The 22,956-nt window shown below is 43.1% G+C and overlaps 1 protein-coding gene across 2 annotated transcripts in view; it reads left to right on the top strand.

Moving 5' to 3' along the window:
- The window catches only part of LAMB4 (laminin subunit beta 4), a 102,441-nt gene that overhangs the window by 46,672 nt on the left and 32,813 nt on the right, over positions 1-22,956 (top strand). For both annotated transcript variants that reach the window (XM_036327503.1, XM_036327501.1), the window contains 11 exons: positions 3,993-4,124; positions 8,552-8,737; positions 10,140-10,255; positions 10,800-10,920; positions 12,979-13,156; positions 14,477-14,620; positions 16,250-16,481; positions 17,141-17,298; positions 19,022-19,246; positions 20,313-20,533; positions 22,714-22,810. In XM_036327503.1, coding sequence (XP_036183396.1) covers positions 3,993-4,124; positions 8,552-8,737; positions 10,140-10,255; positions 10,800-10,920; positions 12,979-13,156; positions 14,477-14,620; positions 16,250-16,481; positions 17,141-17,298; positions 19,022-19,246; positions 20,313-20,533; positions 22,714-22,810 — 1,810 coding nt within the window. The remainder of the gene's footprint in view (positions 1-3,992; positions 4,125-8,551; positions 8,738-10,139; positions 10,256-10,799; positions 10,921-12,978; positions 13,157-14,476; positions 14,621-16,249; positions 16,482-17,140; positions 17,299-19,021; positions 19,247-20,312; positions 20,534-22,713; positions 22,811-22,956) is intronic.

The raw sequence follows: 22,956 nt of genomic DNA on the forward strand, positions 1-22,956 counted from the left end.
TATGTTGTTGCTGGGGCATGTCGCCCCGAATCTGGTTTACTGCTGAGCTGCAGTGACCACAGATGCTCTTAGAGCCTCGGCACTGCCCCAGATGCGATTGGCAGGGAGGGACCACAGGAGGTTGGCTCCAGGGCATATCCAGCCCATCTCGCCCAGCCCCACCCCACTAATTAATTTCCTTCTAATTAATCTCCTTTCAATGTGAACGAATCTGTGCACCAGGCCACTAGTACAACTATAAATACGATACTTCCCATTTTTTAGGTAAGAAGACACAAAACAAACATGATTATCTGAAATAGATGGACTGTCACTTAACATTTATTCAGTATGCACCATATGGTGGGTGCTGACAAGCAATTAAATAAGATGATATCACATATACTAATATAGCTCCAAACTGTGAATATAATGATTAAGATGAATCCTTACTCTTCTCTTCACGGCTTAAAGAAAAAGATGGGGAATACAGAATGGGTTTAAAGGGCGAGGAAAATTGCTTAAAGAATTGGAAAGTAATAAATATGACAGAGGAAAGGAAATTAAATGTTAAGTGTTTAAAGGTTAATGACATGAGTAATTTTCCTCACCACTAAGAAAATGATTTTTAATTATAGTATAAAGGATTTAAGTTAGCTACCATTTAATTATTTGTGCATTCATTTAACAAAGTTTATGTGTGCTGTTATATAAATAATACTTCCACTGATTTAATGCTCTGTGCTTTACACTTTATATACATTATCTTATTCTACTTTCCAAATATCCGACATATTATCATCTGTAATTTCCAGATGAGGGGAAACATTAGAGTGGTTAAGTAACTTGCCCAAAGTCACACGGCTGGTGGACAGTGGGTCCTGGATTAAAAGCCAAGTGTATCTGCTTTCAAAATGTGCTCTGAATCCACCAATATATTGCCCATCCACATACATTATGCTGAGCTTCAAGCTTAGGGTGGCATTGAAAGGGATTAGTTGGAGACCCTGCCCTCCTGGAGTTTTTAACTATAGCAACTATATTTACATAGCTAGCTCAGGATTGGGGCAGTGCCATAGGAAAGGGAGAATCAAAAAGTGCACTAGGATTTTGGAGCCTGAGTGACCCTTTATGAACAAGCTTAACACACAGGTAGAATAATCTGGCCTGAGACTTGCAAACAATAAGGGTTTCAATTAGTAGACTAGATGAGAAGACAGTGCAGCCAGGTAATGGCTCAGAGTAAAAACAATGCAGTTGTATTCAGTACAGGTAGAACAGGAAGTTTATATAGGGAAGAAGTATTGAAAAGGAACGTTAGGCTAAATTTATTCTCTGGATAATGAGAACTCCTTGAAGCTTTCTGAGCAAGGGAATGGTGTGATGAAGACTATCCTCAGTGTTCTTATAAATGCAGTCTCACCCAAGAGAAGTCTGGGATGGAGGGAGAGCCGTCTGCACCAGTCCAGACGGGAATAAAGGTCTAAGTTGAGAGGTAACAGAACAAAGACAAAGGATGGAGATGGAGATATGAAAGGGCATGAATTCCAGATCACATCTATGAGCAATTGTCAGGATACTCAAATTGGAGAACTCAGGATGACAATTAACTCTCTTCAAAAGGTTATATACGGCATGCCTCAGAATGTTGCGGGTTTGGTTCCAGACAATAGCAATAAAGCAAGTCATAATATTTTTGTTGGCAGAGGGTCTTGCCTTCGACTGTAAAAACAAACAAACAAACAAACAAACAAACAAACAAAAGCAACATCTGAAAAGCACAAAGTGAAGCACAATAGCACAATAAAACAAGGTATGCCTATATATATAGGGTGTCTCCAAAAAAGTAGACACACACTTTGAATAATCATAAAGGCAGTGTTTATTAAAATACATTTTATTGAGCTATCAGCTGTTAAAGTGTGTATACATTTTTGGGACACTCCCCAAAAAAATATTTGTCTTAGCCCACTTGGGCTGCTTTAACAAAAACCATAGGCCAGTGGCTTGTAAGCAACAGACATTTATTTCTCACAGCTCTGGAGGCTAGAAGTCCCAGATCAAGGCACCAGCAGGTTCAGTGTCCTGTGAGAGCCCTCTGCCTGGTTCACAGACACCTGTCTTCTGCTGACGCCTCACAGGGCAGAAGGGGCAGAAGGGCTCCCAGAGGCCGCTTTTATAAGAGCACTAATCCCACTCGTGAAGGCTCCACCTTCATGACCTAATCACCTCCCGAAGGCCCACTTTCAGATACATCACATTGAGAGTTAGGTTCCAGCATATGCATTCTCAGGGGAGGACACAAACATTCTGTCTGTGCCAACATCCTTGCTGCTCAAACTGTGGTCTGTAGAGCGTCGATACTGTCATCACCTGGGAGTCCATTGGACTGGGAGAATCTCAAGCCCCACCCCAGACCCACTGGATGAGGTCTGCGGCTTAACAAGATCCCAGGCAGGTTCCTGTGCAGCTTGGGAAGCACTGGTTTGTTTTCTTATAGAAACTGCCTGTGGTCACCGCAGTTAATACTGATTGCATTTGCCATAGTATAGAATGTGCTATAGTATGTAGATAGTTAATTCCATGATGTGTTTTCTGTATAGAATTGGTCCAACAGTGTATAATTTTGTGTTATGAGAGGAACACAATTGTTAAGGAAAAGAAAAAATAGATGAGGACCAATTAACATAATCTCAGTGTGTCTCGTCCAAAGGGTTCTCCTCACAGAAAAGTGCAGGAGCAGCCAGTCAGGCACAGTGAGGCTCTGAACAGCAAACACTAGAATAAGAGCATCTTAAAGTGGCCACCGCTGACCTCAGAGCTGCCTGCCCATCATGAGCCGCCTGTGAAATTAAAAACCTGGTTTATGCCGAACCGGTTTGGCTCAGTGGATAGAGCGTCAGCCTGCGGACTCAAGGGTCCCGGGTTCGATTCCGGTCAAGGGCATGTACTGTGGTTGCAGGCACGTCCCCACTGGGGGGCGTGCAGGAGGCAGCTGATGGATCTCTCTCATCGATGTTTCTGACTTTCTGTCCCTCTCCCTTCTTCTCTGTAAAAAATCAATAAAAAATATATTAAAAAAAAAAAAAAAAAAAAAAAAAAACCTGGTTTATGCCCAGCCAGTGTGGCTCAGTGGTTGAGCATCCACCCATGAACCAGGACGTCAGGGTTCGATTCCCAGTCAGGGCACATGCCCGGTTGCAGGCTCGATCCCCGGTAAGGGGCATGCAGGAGGCAGTTGATCCATGATTCTCATCGTTGATAATTCTCTCTCCCTCTCTCCAAAACCAATAAAAATATATTTTTTAAAAATCTTGTTTATGAAACCAACAATGAAACATCAAGCAAATACCAATGTCCAGGGTACAGTGAAATTTTGGAAATGAGCAATTGGAGATTGTAACTGCGCTGGCAGCTGAATGACTAAGGAGAAGATATAGAAAAGGAGCCCACAAAACCAGGATTTTAAGGAAACTGGAGTTGCATGAATGCAATCCCTCTGCTTCAGGCTGGCTGGTGCAATTTGGCTATCCTGGTATAACCCCGCCGTGGGAACTTACAAGGCCAAATCCCACAAACTGTAAGAACTAAGAGGAATTGGTCTGGAGTGTGTCAAAAGTTACAATAGCTAATTAATCTTTGATCTTTGTACCATGCCTATTGTTGATTTTCTACAGCTTTCTTCTTGAGATTTTATGTTAAAACATAGCATTTTTGTACTTTTTCTTAAACACCATGAGACCAGTAGATAAGAATAAATATTTTCCCAGTTCAGAATTTCACTAGTATAGGAGCCCTTAAAAAGAAAACCCAATAATCTTTGGACCACCCAAAACTCTCTGTTTTCACAGAAAAACAAAAAATTATAAACTGCCTCCAATGACTGCTTCCTGAGGCTATTAAATGAGGATCATAATTACCTTTTAAATTATGGTATAATTTGAAATTCTTCAACTATGGTATAATTGGGTCTTTTGTTGCTTACTTAAGCTGTCATTTCTTTTCTTTTTAAGATATTAGCAACAGCTTTGCCTACATGTGATGTGTATTTGCAGCAACAAGGAAGCTATTTCATAATTGACAAAGGAAATATAATACTGAAGAGAAATCAGGAACAGAGCGTCCATGCTGACCAGCAGAGCGAGGTAAGCCATTTCTTCATGGCCATTTCTGTGGTGCCTTCAACCACTAACCCAGATGCACCCAGAGCTGTGCCTGGTCCGTGTGAGTCCCCAGTCAGTGTGAGCTCTATTATCCTCAAGAATAGAGTGGGGGGAAGGAAGAAGCAAGCCCCAAGTAGTTAGAGCCCCTGTGCAAAAACTTCGATCGCTTTATTTCTTTTCACAACAAAAATTCCTGGAAAGCTGGATTCTGAAGAGTTAGAGACTCGGGTACTGTGAATTCACAATTTCTTGTCATTTTAGTATGAAAAAGGTACAGTTCTGAGAAATGGCTCTCCTCCTAATTTGAGAAATGAAACATGCTGATGTCCCTGGGGTGATGGTGCATGGCTTGGCCCTCGATTCCAAGGCGGTTGTAATCGGCCAGTGCTGGCGTGAGGGCCAGGACGATGCCACCTCCCCGGGGCCCTGCTCCAATGGCTTCAGAAGGCTGGAGGGGGCCTGACGACCTCGCAGCCAGCCAACCACTATCAACTCAAAGGTGGGACTGCTTCAGGCCCATGTCCTTCGTTCAGTCGTTACACCGGGATCTTTACTGAGAGTCCCCTGTGCATGTGCGTGAATGGGCATGTTGCAAAAGCAAAGGAAAACAGACGTTGGCTGTCTTGTTTACAAACCTAGCGCCTGAAACGGTTCATTTCATATAAGAGACCTTCTTATGTGAATGAAGTGGTTGAATGAATGGCGACAGAAATATGTAGCCATGGAACCTGTCTAAGATTATTGTTGGGAAATGAGCCATGTGCACAAATGACTGACGTGTGCCAGGCGGGCCAAGTACACAAAGGAGGTGCGCATACGTGACGTGGACTTCAGTTTAGGGAGATCTGGCTCCTGCTGACGGGGTCCATGAAGGCTGGGTAGTGGTGTTCCTCCCTGTGCGTGCCTACGTGCCAGTGGTGGCGGCCTGGCTCTCTCCTGCTTCCGTGGCCCTGCCGCATGCCCAGGAAGCCTTCTCTGGCTTCTCAATCGGAAGTCCTCCTGAATGAGAAGGGCGGGGAAGCCGTCACTGCCCCCTCCCAGGGCTCCCTGTGACAAAGACCAGTCAGCCTCAAGTTTTACTGTGTGCAACTATGACCCTGGGAGTTCGTTTCGAATGCATGTTGTAGGGCAGTGATGGCGAACCTATGACACGCGTGTCAGAGGTGACACGCGAACTCATTTTTTTGGTTGATTTTTCTTTGTTAAATGGCATTTAAATGTATAAAATAAATATTAAAAATATAAGTCTTTGTTTTACTATGGTTGCAAATATCAAAAAATTTCTGTATGTGACAAGGCACCAGAGTTAAGTTAGGGTTTTTCAAAATGCTGACACGCCGAGCTCAAAAGGTTCGCCATCACTGTTCTAGGGCCTTCCCCTTGAGATGCTGAGTCTGAGGATGATCAATAAATCTGCCTCTTTGCCAAGCACCCCAAGGTGATTCTGATTTTGAAGACCTCAATTTAATAGACTCCTGATTTAATAGACAAAACTTCTCATCCAGTACTTGTCATATGTGAAAAGTAACACCCTAATTTTAAAATTCTTTTAACCAAGATTTGTTTTCAGTTAAATTAATAGGTTATTTTTTTGTTATTAGTTCATTGTTATTTTTAACAAATTTTAGCAAATAGGCCATATGTTGGAAGAAACACTATAGTAATTTCATCGATATAAATAAATATTACATATCTACAACTATAGTCTACGTACATATTTAAACCTGAGTTACTACTCGCAAACAATGTTCCCCGAATAATTAGCATGTGGTCACACTGCATCACACATGCTAGCGGATTCTCTTGTCACATGGCGTGACTTTCTGCAGAAGTTTGAACACATGCTGGCCTATGTTCCGACCTGCGCTAAGCCCCGCCCCTCCGTGTGCATTTGTTTGTTCCCAGTGACTGGTGAATGCATGCATTTACTAGACCTATTCAGTATACATTTAAAATTACAGTAATGCATATAGAAAATTTTACTGCAAACTTAAACTTTTCATACATACTTAATTTTAATTACACAAAACGTGTCTACATAAGTAAAAACAGATAAACTAATTTGTTAATTTTTTAACATACACATTCGGAAAACCCACTTTATTATATAACTAGAGGTCCGGTGCACAACATTCGTGCACTGAGGGGGGGGGGTGGTCCCTCAGCCTTGCCTGCGCCCTCTCACAGTCCAGGACCCCTCGGGGGATGTCCGACTGCTGGTTTAGGCCCAGGCCTGAACCGGCAGTCGGACATCCCTCTTGCAATCCGGGACTGCTAGCTCCTAACCACTGCCTGCCTGCCTGATTGCCCCTAACTCCTATGTCTGCCTGCTTGATCACCCCTAACCACTTGCCTGCCTGCCTGATCACCCCTAACTGCTCACCTGCCTGCCTCATCACCCCTAACCAATCTGCCTGCTTTCCTGATTGCCCCTAACTGCTCACCTACCTGCCTGTCTGATCATCCCTAACCACTCGCCTACCTGACTGATCACCCCTAACTGCAGCTTCATCCAGAAGGATGTCCGGAATGACATCTGGAAGGTCGTTCACCTGTCTGGTCTAATTAGCATATTACACACTTTTATTATTATAAATTCCTCCATATCTCTCAATGCCAGAAATATTACTCATGCCAGTGCCTTCCCTTCCCCTTTGGGCTGCCCCAGCTCTCCGGAGATGGCAGTGTTAGCAGTTGCTCTGCTACTGCACCCCAGGGATCATCAGTTGAACTCACGGGGGTTCTCACTGCCGGATGAACAGTACATGAGCCACCTCCAGAACGGCATCTGAGTCAGTCCACTTTTAGGGAAACTGGTACCAACCGTCTCAGGTCAGAAGCCGTGGAAACAGAGCCTAATACTGAATTCTGGTACAAATGATTTATTTAAAAAGTGTTTTTAAGAGAAACTCTTTTTAAAAAAAAAAAAATTGATTTCAGAGAGAGAAAGATCCATTGCTCCACTTCATTTATGTATTCATTGGTAGATTCCTGTGCCCTGACCGGGGATCAACCCCGTAACCTTGGTCTATTGGGACAACACTCTAACCAACTGAGCTACCTGGCCAGGGCTCCAGGAAAACTCTTTGAGAGAGCGAGGAAAACAAGATAGAGAAGGGGAAAGGGTAAGATGTGGTCTCAGGTGAAACAAGCCTTGATCCACAGGGCGCTCAGAAGTGAACACTGCAGACAAAGCTGTCCCGCTCCTTGAGACAACCAGGCCAACAGCCTTGGCTGCGAGCTGTCTTGGGGGGGGTAGGAGGGCAGTTCTCCAGAGAAGAGGAGGCAACACACACACAGCAAGTGGGTGATGGTGCACCAGCCGGGTAAGGGGATCCCAGAGAGGTACCTACAGCGTCTACTGCAATTGTGAGAGTGTTTCTGCAATGTTTGAAAATGTTACATGTGGATGAGTTTACATACACCCCTGTCTATTGAAACCTAGGGGTATAGTTTCTCATTCCCATGTCTGTCTCCAGTGCAAGATTCTAAACTGCTCTGTGGCAGGAACTCTGTCCTACTCATCTTAGCATTCCTAATTCAGAGGCTGACACTGAATTGTTACTAAGCAAATGTGTGTCAAGTGAAGAGAAGTTTGAGGTAGATCACAGAGCAACTTGAACTCCAGGCTAAGTAATTTGGGCGTGATTCTGTTGGCAGTTAGAGTTTGAAATGCTTGTTGGCAGTGATGTGTAATACGTATTGGACTTGGGAGAAAATGGAGAGAACAGCCAAGAGATGGTTGCAGCAATACAGGCAAAAGCAACAAGAGGGAGGATTCCCGTGGAGGCTGTGAGTATGGAGAGGCAGATGCAAAAGCCATTAAAGAAAAATTATCTACAGGATCCAGATGGCCCCAGGCTGACATCTAGGACAGAGCCTTTTGGGGATGTTAATCAATCAAGTGAGTTAGTTTTGTGCTTATCTGCCTCCAAGCAGACAGAAGACCATTTCTCATGTTTGCATGGAAGAAATAGCTAAATAATAAGCACATGTGAGTTTTCTCATTGTCATCAGACATTTAGGCAAAATCCATGAACTAGGCATGGGAATCTTTTCTTTCTTTCCGTTTTTTGGCCGGGATCCTACAGCTGTATCTGAGAAAGCCCAAGGTCATCCATGTGGAATGTGCTGAATTCATTAGCACATGGAGTACTTAAAATTAAGGTGGTTTCCAGTGACGCTGCTTTCAAATCAATCATTCTGTACGTAACATATGTCCCAAAGCTGCAGATTGAGCACGCTATTCTCAGCTGTACTCTGGCCTGGATCCTGGGTGGAATAATTTATCCGTGACTCAGATGGATCATATATGGAAATATGTGGGTTTCTTTCCTTTTTTCTCTCCGAACTCTTCCAGGCCTTGACTAACAAAGGCAAAGCTTATGTACACTTCTCTCTGATTTTAGGGCTCAGTGACTTTTGGCCGGGTGCCTGCCGTTCACGTTGTTTTCCGAGAGCCCGTTCCCGGGATGCCCGTTACGTGGACGGGGCCTGGATTTGCCAGGGTTCTCCCTGGGGCTGGCTTAAGATTTGCTGTCAACAACATTCCCTCTCCCATGGACTTCACCGTGGCCATTCGCTATGAAACTCAGGTATCCTTTAAGTCCAACGGCTTCGAATGGTGAAAAATTGGAATACATTCTTGCACTAAATGTTTCCATCCCAGTCTTGCTAGATATGTTTATCATCAAAGTATTTGCAGAAGAAGGAGAACATCTGGAGAGCATTATACACCAAAGGGTTTCCTAAAGATGCTAAAGCAACATAGCGAGCCACATGCACACATGCTTTATTCCAGGGAGAGAAGCTAAAGTTGGAGTTATATATTTAAGGCCCTCGATCTAAGGAAGTGGTGATGGAATGTTTGTATAAGAATAATAAATAACTAAAATAACATAAACCCTGCCTCTCCTGGGACTTTTTTTCTAAAAAACTTAATAAACTAACATACATGCAGAGATTCAGACTCCAGGGTTGCAGCAGAAGCATTTATTTGCATTTGGATTTCCCCTGAAAGAAGAGAAAAGCTAAAAGCAGGCTGCTCTCTTGTCTCCCATTGCCTTACTACACTTCCTGGCCTTTTAAGAAGTATCTAAACAGAATAGGGAACAAATTAGGAAAATACTTGATTTAAAGCAATAGTTTCTAACCATTTCTTTATATAAACTTTTCTTTGATAATCTGAAACCCCACAGACCATCTCCCCTGAAAAATATTTTCTATGGCGGTGGCAGCGGGGGGGAGGGGGGAACAACGATGGTTCCAAAGTCGCTCTACGGACCACACTCTGGAAGCGCTCACTGTGTGCTTATGGCCAGAGCTGCTGATCCGTTTTGAAAATCTTGATATGACATAATTCTCTGTTTCCCATTTACACTCAAAAGCCAAGGGACTTCAATGAACTTTGACCTAGTGAGTATGACAAGAAAGTTTTAAACATATCTATATATAAATTTTTCCATTGAGAAGACACATCTCTAACAGCTTTAAAATGCTTTTCCAAATTGTAAGGCTTTCAGAGGATAGCTAATTGGCATATAAACAAATATAAATACATCTAGTAATAAAATAACTAAATCATATAATTTATATACTAATATTTACATAATAACGTGAAAAAAATGCATCTCCTTTTGTGGTGCATTCCACACTGTTATTTTTGTTCTGTGATTTATGAACATGATGAGTTAACTGCTGCTTGGAAGGCAGGGGTTAAAGGGAAGACGTGTTGGGAATACAGGGTTCTCTCAGGCTCATGAACTATGTCGCTATGGCCAGAAACAATATTCCTCTACCTGGGTCACAATTCAGACACCAGCGAGGTGGGCCTGAGAGTGAACCTCTAAGACTTTTTTCAACTAGAAAATTCTATTTGCCAAAAGGGCCCTGGGTTACAATTCAATTCCATGCAGTCTTCATCAGGTATATGTTTGTGCATGCAAAACAGGCTCCCACATCCTCACCGTGACATGCTTTTATGTCCTGCCCATCTAGTCCGCAGCTGACTGGGCTGTCCAGGTTGTGGTTAACCCCCCTGGAGGGAGCGAGCACTGTACACGCAAGATCCCACCGCAGAAGCCTCCGTCTTTCGCCTTACCCGCAACCTCAAGGTATGCTCCGGACCTGTCCTCAAACACTGCAGGTTTCCTAGCATTTTGTTCATCTGTCAGTAACATGTATTCAGGAACTATGGGAGAAGAGGTGTAATAACCCTTTCCCATTCTCTCAATGGCTTTGAGATGTGAGAAAGTGAAATGCTACAAGAATAAGAGTATAATATTCAGTTGAGTTCTCTCAGCTGAGAGTCTGTGAGGTAAAAAGCTACTAACTTTGCCTCATCAGAGATTTGTGGCAAAATAAACCAGAGGCCCTGTTGGTATTAGCATGGCAGGTAGGATGGAGGTTGTTTGTATTATCTTTTCCCCACCGCAGTCATGACAACCCATGGCCAATAGTTTCTAAGGCTTTGCTCTCTGGCACAACCTGTGGAAGAGCCACAGAGATTCTGCATTTACTGTCCATCTGGACCTCGCCGCCACCCCACAGTGAAACCCACATCACGGCATAGGTGGAGCACTACCAAATACCGGGGTCACTTCCGTTACATAACTGTACTTTTGTCGTTGAATTGTTGCTTTATTTCTCCTAATACAGAGTCGTGCTGCTTCCCACACCCATCTGTTTAGAACCAGATGTACAATATTCTATAGACGTCTATTTTTCCCAGCCCTTGGAAGGAGGGTCCCACGCTCATTCACACATCCTTGTTGACTCTGTAAGTATCACAGAGCTTGGTGGGTGCTGCCTTCCAAACTGAGCTCCATTAAAATCCCACGTTTAGACTCTCTGGTGAAATGTTTCTTGAGACGTGTGGATGTATTTGTTTCCTTCCAAAAATCACCTATTCTCTCTAAAAGTCACCTAATAACAATTGCAAATCTTACAGAACAGGAAGTGCCTGTAATGGTTTGAAGTGCATCTTGCTCATATTCTATCATTTACTCATATAGAGTCAACACCCTATAAGGTCAGTACTAAGATTTTTCTCATCTGTAGACGACAGGACTAGTTCAGAGTCACACAGGTAGTAGTGAGGAGTCTGGAGTCAGAGTCAGACTATCTGATTCCAGAGCCTCTGCCCTGAGCCAGGACAGCATTACTGAGTTTCGGGGGAAATCCTACCACTTTAAAATTAGCATCTTGCAAGCTCCCATGTATACATAGTCTGCTTTTATGTTGTAATCAGAGTGCTCATACAAGTATGGGTGTGGACATTGTTCACTTCGAATTATACCATAAGCATTTTTTACTATGTTTATGTAGTTTTATTTCTAGAAACAATGCATAGTATTTCTTTGAGTGACTGTTTTTAAATTGTATTTTTCAATTACAGTTTAATATTTTTTATATTAGTTTCAGGTGTACAGCATAGAGGTTAGATAGTCATACACTTTACAAAGTGCTCTCTGCACGTACTTACTATAATAGTATGGACTCTATTCCCTATGCCGTGCTTTACAGCCCTGTGACTATTCAGTAACTACCAAGGTGTACTTCTTAATCCCTTCACCTTTTTCACCCAGACCACCAACACCCCTCCCACCCAGCAGCTATCAGTCTGTTCTCGGTGTCTATGAGTCTGTTTCTACTTTGTTTGTTGTTGTTTTTTGTTTTGTTTATTTTGAGTGACTCCTTTCAGCATCTTTCCCCCACAGAGTAGGACCACAGATGGTCCTTCTAAACCTCCACTCTGTGCACTGCAGACCCAGGCTTGTCGCTGGGCACAGTTTGGCATTGAGTGAATTTATGTAATTTACTTATCTAGTCCCCTACTTGTGGAATAGTTTCTTCTATTTTTCAGTATGTATAGTTGGTACGTATTTTTCAGTGTTTTAAAATATAATCCTATTTATCTAAGGTTTTATGGCTCTTGAAATAACTTATCAAATTAATTTCTGGAGCTATACTTCAACTAATTTTCAGGATTCCCAGTGAAAGTACCAGTTTCATCCATCTTCAGCAAAATTGTATAGAATTGTTGGGGGATTTTTAAAAGTAATTTTGTGTATAAAAATCCAATTGCTTTGCTTAAATTGTATTTTTAAATATTTGTAAGAATCTTCTAATATCTTGATTTAATTGGCAAAATGCAACCTGCAAATTATATTAGAACACAGCCATGCCCTTGTTTTTAAGTATTATCTATGGCTGCTTTCAAGCTACAAAGTCAGAGCTGAGTACTCATTACAGAGACCTTAGGGCAGTGGTTCTCAACCTTCCTAATGCCGCAACCCTTTAATATAGTTCCTCATGTTGTGGTGACCCCCGATTTCATTGTTACAAATTGAACATAATTAAAGCATAGTGAGTAATCACAAAAACAATATGTAATTATATATGTGTTTTCCGATGGTCTTAGGCGACCCCTGTGAAAGGGTCGCTCGACCCCCAAAGGGGTCGCGACCCACACGTTGAGAACTGCTGTCTTAGGGCCTCAAAGCCAAAAATATTTACTACCTGGCCTTTTATAGGAAGAAGTTTGTTGATCCCTGATTTAATTAGATGTATCCATAGTTTGTGAAATGTGTCTTCAGTTTTTTGCCATTGAACATTTTAAATTTATATCCTCAAACTTTGTTATTTCATCATCTACTATAAAATTCAATATGAATCAGGTATATCTTGGATTTTATTCAACAAGCTCATCTATTATGGCATCAAAAAAACAATTGTTTTAAGATTATTTTACCAATGGTAGATTGTAAGATTTAGCAAAAAAGGAAAGGAAAGAAGGAAGGAGTGAACATGTCTTCTTTTCCTGTTATTTTAAAAGCTTGGTCTTCTTCCCCAAATCGACGCATTGGAGGATTTCTACAGCAAGCAGGATGTAGATGGACATCAGCTGCACTCCTGTGTTGAAATTGCCTCAGAACCAGGAGCTCAGGAGCTCCCTGGTGCATATGAAAGGTTTACAGTGAGCATGTCCGCCAGGCTACACAATGGAGCAGTGGGTGAGTATCCCTGAGTAGGCTCTCCTGAAGCACTGCTACTTGTAAAAATGCTTTTTGGAACATGAGTGAATCAACTTAATTTATTTTAGCATCTATTCCAAACAACCAATCTTGCCTGATGATTAGATGCACAGATCAATCTACTGATGTGTTGGAATCAGAATGTGCAGTACAGGAGCTGTATAGAAAGAGGAGCCTTGCAGTAGTAGCATTAAGATGCTAGATTGCAGGAACAATCGTCCTAAAAGTATATTTCTTTAGAAGCCTGGGATTTTAGGACTGAAATGAACTCTAAACAACTTCTTTCATCCGCAAACCGTCACTGAATAAATGAGACCATTAGGGTCTAAAAACATTACTTGCCCATTGCACTAAGTTTAGAGCAGGTTTCTCACCCTCACTAGTTTCCAAATTTTGGCCTTGTTGTGGGGAGGGGGTGAGGTCTGTCCTGTGCATTATAAGATGTTTAGCAACATCCCTGTCGTCGACGTACCTGATACCAGTAGCACCCTTACCCTGGTTGTGACATCCAAAAATGTCTGCAAACTGTGGCATATGTCCCTTGGGGGCAAAATTCCCCCCCCCCCCCCAGTTGAGAACTACTGCTATAGAGTGACAGCTGTAGTGATACCCTGGTCTTCCTAAGTTCCAGGCATTTGCTTTTTTTAAAATATGTTTTTCTTGATTTCAGAGAGAGGAAGGCAAAGGGAGAGAGGGATAGAAACATCAATGATGAGTGAGAATCATTGATTGGCTATCTCCTGCACACCCCCTACTGGGGATCAAGCCCGTAACCTAGGCATGTGCCTTGACTGGGAGTTGAACCGTGACCTCCTGGTTCATAGGTTGATGCTCAACCACTGACCCACACTGGCCAGGCCCAGGCAAATGCTTTTTCTTTCATACTGAAGGGCTACCCATAATCTCACAAGAAGTATGGAATAAGAAAATTCAAAGGTATAGTCCAGCACTAACATAAATCATCGGGAACTGAAGTAATAATAATATCAATAATAATAACTAAATTGGAGCAATTAATGACTAAAACATTTTAAGCCTTTCATTAACTTGAGTAATGTTTATTGTTGTTATATTTAAGTAATGTTTATTGAGCATTTATTAGATGCCAAACACTGTTCTAAGTACTCCATAAACATTGTTACCTTTAATCCGTATAATCCTACATTATCCCCCTTTCACAGAGAAGGGATTAAGGCCTAGAGAGGTACATGAAAGAGAGGAAAACCAAAGCCACTAGGAGCATGAGGTGCTTCTCGGTCACTTCCTTCACCTCTAACAGCCTTCTTTCGTTGCCTGCAGCCTGCCAGTGTCACCCCCAGGGCTCAGTCGGGACCGGCTGCAGCCCACTTGGAGGCCAGTGCCCGTGTAAGCCTCACGTGGCCGGGCGCCGCTGTGACAGGTGCTCACCAGGAAGCTACGGTCTGGGGCATCACGGCTGTCACTGTAGGTAACAGAAAACAGAGACGCTCTTGTTCACAACCTTGGAGTTTCGAAGGGAGGAAAATTGATGTGTGGAGTCTAAAAGGGGAGCAGAGTGGGAATTGACTACATTATTCAGGCTGTCTATGTAGATAAAATGTACTGTAATTTTTTTCTACTGTCCTTTCTATCTATCCATTCACTGGGCACTGAGTGTGCAGAGCTCTGTAAGGAAGTGTGAGTGATGAGAAAACCACGGTTCATGCTTCTGGGAGTTTGCAGTCTATGTCAAATAGAGGGTAGTCCGGGTAGGCTGTGGGACACCATGAAGGGAGTTGGCTGTGCAAACCCAGCTGTGTGATTTGGTCCGTAAGCCAGTGGCTGGAAAGGCTAAAACAATGATGAGATTGGGAAGTGGAGAAAGGGGCCAACACTGCGACCAGGATATGATGCTTCCTGATTCTGGGGTTGCAAAGATCTGAACTCATTTTATAATCTGCCCGTTAGTAAGGACTTGGATGGGGCTTCACCCACAGTAGTAAATTCAGTTATCCTACACATCAACGTATGTAGTTCTCTATTCTACAATGTAAACTATTAGTGAAATACTGTTCCCCACAGAAACCTGCCTTAGGAACCATGAAAACCACCAGGTACATCAATTCTCCTTTCAGGTAGGGAAACATCTTGTCAGTCACGATTCAGAGAGATGGCACACCTTCCTGGTCATTGCCTGTCCAGCAAACTGCCCATAAAACAGCTTGGGTCCATCACCACCTTTTTTTAAATTTTTTAAATTGATTTTAGAGAGGAAGGGAGAGGGATAGAGAGATAGAAACATCAATGATGAAAGAGAATCATTGATCGGCTGCCTCCTGCATGCCCGCTACTGGGGATGGAGCTCAAAACCCAGGCATGTGCCCTGATGGGAAATGAAAACTTGACCTCCTGGTTCATAGGTCGACACTCAACCATTGAGCCATGCCAGCTGGATCATCACTGCTCTTTTTTCCCTTTTCTTTAAAAGAATGAATTGCTTGAGATACACAAAGGAATATATATTTTTTCCATGTAGCACCCTGTAAACCAAACAGGCATCACAATTTTTTATAGGAAAGATGAGCTCAAGTAATTCAACAATTTAGCAGAAAAGGGTTGAGCCTTTACTATCTTGTCCAGGACAAAGAAAAACCTGACGGTTTTGAGAGGTGTGTTCTTATATTTTTTATAGTCTTAAAGTTTGACTCCCAAGATATATGGAAGTTCAAGTCATTAAAAGCACATTACTTGGCTGGGGCTTTTTTCTGGTTCAGGGAGCACTGCCTCCCCACCCCCACCCCCACCCCCACCCCTACCCTTTTAGAAAAAATTTTTAAAAAAGCACATTACTTGTTCAGTTCCTCTGCATAAACATTTATCAGACCCAGTTGTTCACAGCTTACCGTTTGTTGGTGAATTGGTGAATTGTTATTTAACCAGCAGTCACCTGGTGCTCGCTCTATGCCAGGCTCTGCTCTGGGCACTTTAGAGACTCCCTCTCTTCACCTTGATTGGGGTGAGCTGGTAAGTTAGGGACTGCAAAACCAGGCCTGGACCTCTTTCACCAGCACACCATTGCCCCCCACCCCACCGTGTTCTCTTTGCTTTATCTAGTGTGTCACTGCCACCCTCAAGGCTCAACGAGCGCTGTGTGTGACCAAATAACCGGACAGTGCCCCTGCCAGGAAGCGGTGGCCGGCCGCAGCTGTGACGGGTGCCTGCAGGGCCATTTTGGATTTCCCAACTGCCACGCCTGCCTCTGTAATTCGTTCGCTGAGCTTTGTGATCCAGAAACAGGATCATGCTTCAATTGTGGGGGGTTTACAACTGGAAGAAACTGTGAAAGGTATGGAATTCATATGTACTTTTATTTTATTTTTTTTAAATATATTTTTATTGATTTCAGAGAGGAAGGGACAGGGAGAGAGAGATAGAAACATCAGTGATGACAGAATCATTGATCGGCTGCCTCCTACACACCCCACACTGGGGATCGAGCCTGCAACCTGGGCATGTGCCCTGATCAGGTATCGAACCATGACCTCCTGGTTCTTAGGTCAACGCTCAACCTCTGAGCCATGCTGGCTGGGCTGGACTTTTATTTTTAAAATTTTTTTTGTTCTGATCTCACAACACTCCCCAAAGGGCCACTGAGTAGAAACTAACAGTATTGAAGTGTAGAATGGTTGTTCTGGGTGGGAAGATAATGTCATTCCGTCGTCATTCAAAATCTTGTTATAAACCAGACAGTGTCTGATTAAATTAATAACAGGCATTTGCCTGGCACCTTGCTTTTTATATTCCTGAAGTAAGACATGTAAATTGAGTGCTATTATATGGAGCTTAATGACTATACCATGGGACTTTCAACAGCAAAAAGTCCTCATACAGAGCATGAAAAATGAGTTTTCGGAGCTGCACGGTCCTAATGTGTAGCAAATGCACACTGGCTAACATGTAAGCTTTTCCTGGGAACATTCTGGTGAAAATAAATTGCCTTGACAGATGCATCGATGGTTACTATGGAAATCCTTCTTCAGGACAGCCCTGCCGTCCTTGCCCATGTCCAGATGTTCCCTCGAGCAATCAGTTCTTTGCCCATTCCTGTTATCGGAATCCTTGGAACTCAGATGTAATCTGCAATTGTGCTCAAGGTTATGCAGGTAGGCAGGAGGCTTTATGATGGTTGTTTTGCTTCTATTTCACATGGCTATCTGAAAAGTAATCACATATTAATAATTTATCTATCTTGACCAAATGAATGTTGCAGGATATAAGTTAATGGTAAGAAGACACAATGTGGTAAATTGCTGCTTTATAAACAAAGAATTTGAATGATTCAAAAACCAGTGACTATTTAAAATTCATCCCACTGAGCTATAAATGTTAATGCTGTTCTGGAAAACTAACTGACCAAAAGGAGTTCAAATCAAATTAATTTATTTAAAATAAAATCATCACATGTTAAGATATATATGTGATAAAAATAAACATATGTGATATATATTACATATAACATAAGCAATTAAAAAGTAAAAAAAAAATAATAATAATAACCAATCCAATGCTTTCTTTGTATAATTCTGACCAATCAATTTGACTGGCATTTCACAGATACAAATAATTTTTCCAGAAGTCTGGAAGCACTGATTTGGGCATGGAATGGAGACTGCATAAGTTAATTCAATATTTGTATCTGTTGCTCAAAAATTTTATTTTGCATAGATTAAGCATGAGTGTAAACATGTTATGTAAACAAGGAAGAAAACTTACAAAGTCCACTTGATTTAATCACACTTAGAAATATGGTGCTCGTATTTTCTTCAGTGATAATTACCATAACGATAATAAATTACATGGATAATATTTTTATTATCCCTATGGTTACACATCTCTTGTTAATTGCCTTTTCTCTTACAGTCTCTTCTCCCTGTACATTTTGGCTTGGTTGACCATTTTTTAAAATATGTATATTTTTTATTGATTTCAGAGAGGAAGGGAGAGAGAGAGAGAGAGAGAGAGAGAAAGAGAGAGAGAGAGAAACATTAATGATGAGAATCATTGATTGGCTGCCTCCTGCACGCCCCCTACTGGGGATCGAGCCCACAACCCAGGCATGTGCCCTTGACTGGAATCAAACCCGGGACCCTTCAGTCCGCAGGCCAACGTTCTATCCACTGAGCCAAACAGCCAGGGCTTGGTTGGCCATTTTTTAAGAACTGAGCCCATGGTTGGGCTCCCAGAGCATTTCTAAATGGGATGAACCAAAATGTGGCAAGTAGACCCACAGTTTGGACACCTAAGCAAGTGCAGTTGCCTCATGGTTGGAAGGACAAAGAGTGTCAGAGAGAAGGGATGGTTTCTCCATGCAGTGCTCAGTAAGAACAGCCTCTTGGACTCATACATTGAGGAAACTGCTCTCAGCCATCTTCACTGCTAGACACATATCTCAGGCTGCTGCTGCTTCACCTCCAGGCCCGGATGGGGTGGGCCCCGGGGAGAAGAAGGGCTGACATGAACTTTGGGCCTGGGGTACACTGTTTTGACCCTGGTTCTATAAGGATCCAGGGGTCCTGTGCCCACAACTCTTAGGTTTTAAGAAAGACTAGAATCCATTCTTCATCAAAGACGTTTTAGCCCTGGATAATCATTTTGCCCTCCGAATGAATAATAAGCTAAAATGAATGTTTTGTTTTAAATTAGAACACTTTTCCTTATTCATCCTCAATGTGTTACCTCTCATTATCTCTAGAGGTGCCCAATTATTCTCTATTTATACCAATCTCCATCCCCCCTCTCCCAACACACACACACACACACACACACACACACACACACACACACACCTCTGTCACCTCATTCCCTTTTTCTCTCTCCATCTTTCAGGTAAGCAGTGTGAAGAATGCTCTGCTGGTTTCTATGGAAATCCCAGAATTTCTGGAGCACCTTGCCGGCCCTGTGCCTGCAACAACAACATTGATGTCACTGATCCAGAGGCCTGCAGCCGAGTAACAGGGGAGTGCCTTAAATGCCTGCACAACACTCAGGGGCCCAACTGCCAGCTTTGCAAACCCGGTCACTTCGGATCAGCCCTCAATCAAACCTGCAAAAGTAAGCCTGCAAGGCTCCTGGGGGGAGGGGCGGGGGGGGTGGCAGCAGAGTGGCAGCTCACGAGTGTTGTAGCAGCTCTCCCATGCCCGCTTCAGCTAGGCCAGGGGCGTCAGCACCCCCTGGGTGGTGGGCTGGGGCACTGAACTCATCAGCAGAAACGGGTGCAGCTATCATATACTCGCTGGTGTCATTAGTTTGCCTTTTCTGACTATTGCTCTAAGTGCAGTGGTTCTCAACCTTGGCTGCACATTAGAATCACCTGGGAATCTTTTTAAAATCCTGATTTCTGGGCCTCATCCTCTGAAAATTCTGTTTGTTTGTTACTAATGTTGTGACCTCACCCCATAACAAAGAAACAGAATTTCTGGAGGATGAGGCCCAGAAATCAGGATTTTAAAAAGATTCCCAGGTGACTCTAATGTGCAGCCAAGGTTGAGAACCACTGCTCTAGTGGATTTTTAGCATTATTCCTCGGAGTATGGTCCAATGTGCACTGAGCCAGAGTCTTCTAGGGGTGGGGATGAGGCATTAAAATGCAAATTCCTGAGCTGTACCTCAGACCACAGAATTGACACTCTGGGAGTGAGACCCACAAATATGCATTGTGACAAGCTCATCAAGTGACTTTAATGTATAAGTATGAGAACCATTGATGTAGACGAGGACATAGGTTTAATTCTAGGATAAAGAAAGAGGAGAAATAAACTTCTCTTTTTTAGGAGATATCAGTTGGGTGATATTTCAGTTCACCCAATTTAGTAAACCATTTGGTTTCAGATCTCTCACATAAATGGAACTTTGGTGCATGTCATAAGGGAAAAAGTGAGACTTGCAGTCTTTCTCACAGTCTACTATGTGAGCCCTTCGAACATCGTAGGCACAACCAGATGAAACTGCTGTTCTGGGGGACCAACAACAGTTGAATGGGTTCAACCTACTTAATTCTTTGATAAATTCTGTACTATTGTAAGATATTGAGCTGTTTGGAGAAATGATCCATTTCTCCATGTTTGCATGGGTTGTTGACAGCCATTGTTTTCACTGACTTTACCTCCTGTTATCTCAGGATGCTCCTGTCATCCTTCTGGCGTGAATACCTCTGAGTGTCCCCCTAATCGGGGAGCTTGCATTTGTGACCCAGACTCTGGCACATGCCCCTGTCTGCCCCACGTCACAGGGCGGACCTGTGACCATTGCGCTGATGGATACTGGAACCTCATCCCTGGCCGGGGATGCCAGCCATGTGACTGTGACCCCCAGACCTCTCATGGGAGCCACTGTGACCAGGCAAGATACTTTAAAGTTACTAAGCTCATCTTGTCTATTTCCTGCCCCTTTTCTAGAATGGGCCATTTCTTCAGGGGTGCTGTTTCCTTTTGTTGGAGAATGGTACTAGAAACCAAGGTCTGGGCACCAGATGACCATGTCTGTTTTATGGGCTCCCCTCCACTCCTCACACCCGCAACCGCCAAACGTGGAACAAACTGGTAGATCGCCACATGACGGCTTGGCTTCCTAATTCGTGAGGAACTCCTAATGTTCGTGACATCACTCTCTGACATGCTTCTTAGGCCTTTGGGGAAGCATATTTGTAGCAGCTCAACCAGGAGTGCAGTTCAGTCATGGAGATTGGGGGGAGCCTGAGCAGCTGGAAATCAGATGGCGCTGGTTTAACCCGAGAGCCCCTGACAGCAAGAAGATTTGGGGTTGTCTGACCCAAAGGGAATGCCTAGGCCCTAGGGGAAGGCTGCTCTTCACAGGGAGAAAACTTTCACTCGAGCACAGAGGACACATATGAATGTTTAGATCCTCAGCTGTTTAAACACTGTGATAAATGTCTCTCTCTCAGCCAGTAGGCGGTCCCCAGGGCATTCTTGCAGAGAGATCCGAACGTGCCGGCCAGTATTTTCATCAACAGTTTAAGACGGAGCCGGAGAAACAGGCTTATGAGATTTGTGGATATTGCAAAGTTGTAAGCTAATGTGATAAAGACAGAACAAGAGACAAGATATCCTAACAGGCTGCCTTATTGTCTGGAAACCAGATGAGATATTAAGAGGATACAAGTCAAGTTTTGCAATTGTGTTTTTAAAATTTGCATATCTGTTGGGTGGGAGTGATACCTTGGCACCAGCTCATGCGAAAAAAAACATTTGAGGATTTTCACTGTGTGCTTCAAGGGAGCCAGCTGTGTGGATGGGCTATTAAGGAGGCGATGCCCATTCAGCCTGGAGTCGGAGGGGGGGCGGGGGAGGGAACCATACCCAGGTTCAGAGCAGTCCTTGTCCCACTGTCCTCTCTACGAGCCAAACGGCTCCATGAGCACAGTTGTCATTTCTGAGTGCCACATTGTAAACCTTATATTAGCAAACTAATATGTGTCCAAAAGAAGACCACCAGGATAGTGGAGTAGAACCATGCTACCCTCTGGCAAAGGCTTGAAGGAATTAGGGGTGCTCAGCCTGAAGAAGAGCAGCAAACACAAGTTGCGAATGACTGTAGTTGGGAAGAGGGCTATAAGAGGAAAGAGGGAGGCTGCCAGTTTTGTGCAACCCATTAGGCCTCAGAACAATGGGGGCACGCTACAAGGAGCAGATTATACACCAGTGTAATAAAGCACTGCCCAACAATCAAGGGCAACCAGCAATATGACAGCCTTCATGAGCAACAGGAGCCCCTTACCTCTCTACATTTGAACAGAAGCTAGTGGTTACTCCAAAGATGGGTAGCAACGTAGTCGATGCCGTCACTTTTGTAATCATGCTGCGTATTCACGGGAAGATACTGGGAGAGGTGTTGTTTAAGCAGATTTGGTCAAGTATAACCAAGGGCCACTCTACTAGTGATTTGCTTCTATGTTTTTCTCTTGTTAATTTTGCAACCTCCTCAGTTTTCAAAAAAGCTGCTCAAGAATCCAGTGGGGATGGTACAAAAAAATTCAACCCTCTTCCCCAAACGCAATTAAATAACTATTATTAAATGATCAAATTTCAAGTGCAGAGAAAAAAAAATGTTTGTTGAGCAAAACACTGGCCCAATTGGGGGAAACTCCATCGGACATTCCATTATGGAAACATTATTTGCCAAATTAATTGATGAATGTTAGTCCAGGCCTTTAGCCTCTCTGTGTTTTGGGGAAACTCCCATAACTGTAGGGGAAAAGAATGTGGCCCGTTTCCCATTATGTGTTTTGTTTTCATTTACATCTGTGTATGTTTCCCAGTTTGGGGCCACCTGTCCTTGAACAGCTGGAAGCAGGCGGTATATTCAAGCGCCCTGAGCCAAAACACATTGACTCCTGATCCTTGGGATTGTCGGGGGTGGTGGCTGGCCGTGGGAATCATCCCTCCTCTGACTTTGCACAGCTGTATGTTCTAAATCACTGGAGGGAAAACTGTTTTGTATTAAATGCATTTTTTTTTAGATCAGAAAGCTTGTCAATTCCTCACCCATGAATGTTCTCACAGGTCACAGGCCAGTGTCCGTGTAAATTAGGCTACAGTGGGACACGCTGCAGTGAGTGCCAGGAAAATTATTATAGTGATCCACTCGGGCGATGCATTCGTAAGTATTGCTATTTCTAAAAACATGAGTATAGTCAACCGGGTCCTACCACAAGCATGCTATGAACCAACTGACATCCCAACTCCTTTATTTTCTAGAAAACTCCAAAAGTTTAATTCCAGTTTTGAAAATAATATTTTTTGTAG

The sequence above is a fragment of the Myotis myotis genome, unplaced genomic scaffold (genome assembly GCF_014108235.1).
Source record: "Myotis myotis isolate mMyoMyo1 unplaced genomic scaffold, mMyoMyo1.p scaffold_m19_p_11, whole genome shotgun sequence".
In the NCBI taxonomy this organism is placed as follows: domain Eukaryota; kingdom Metazoa; phylum Chordata; class Mammalia; order Chiroptera; family Vespertilionidae; genus Myotis; species Myotis myotis.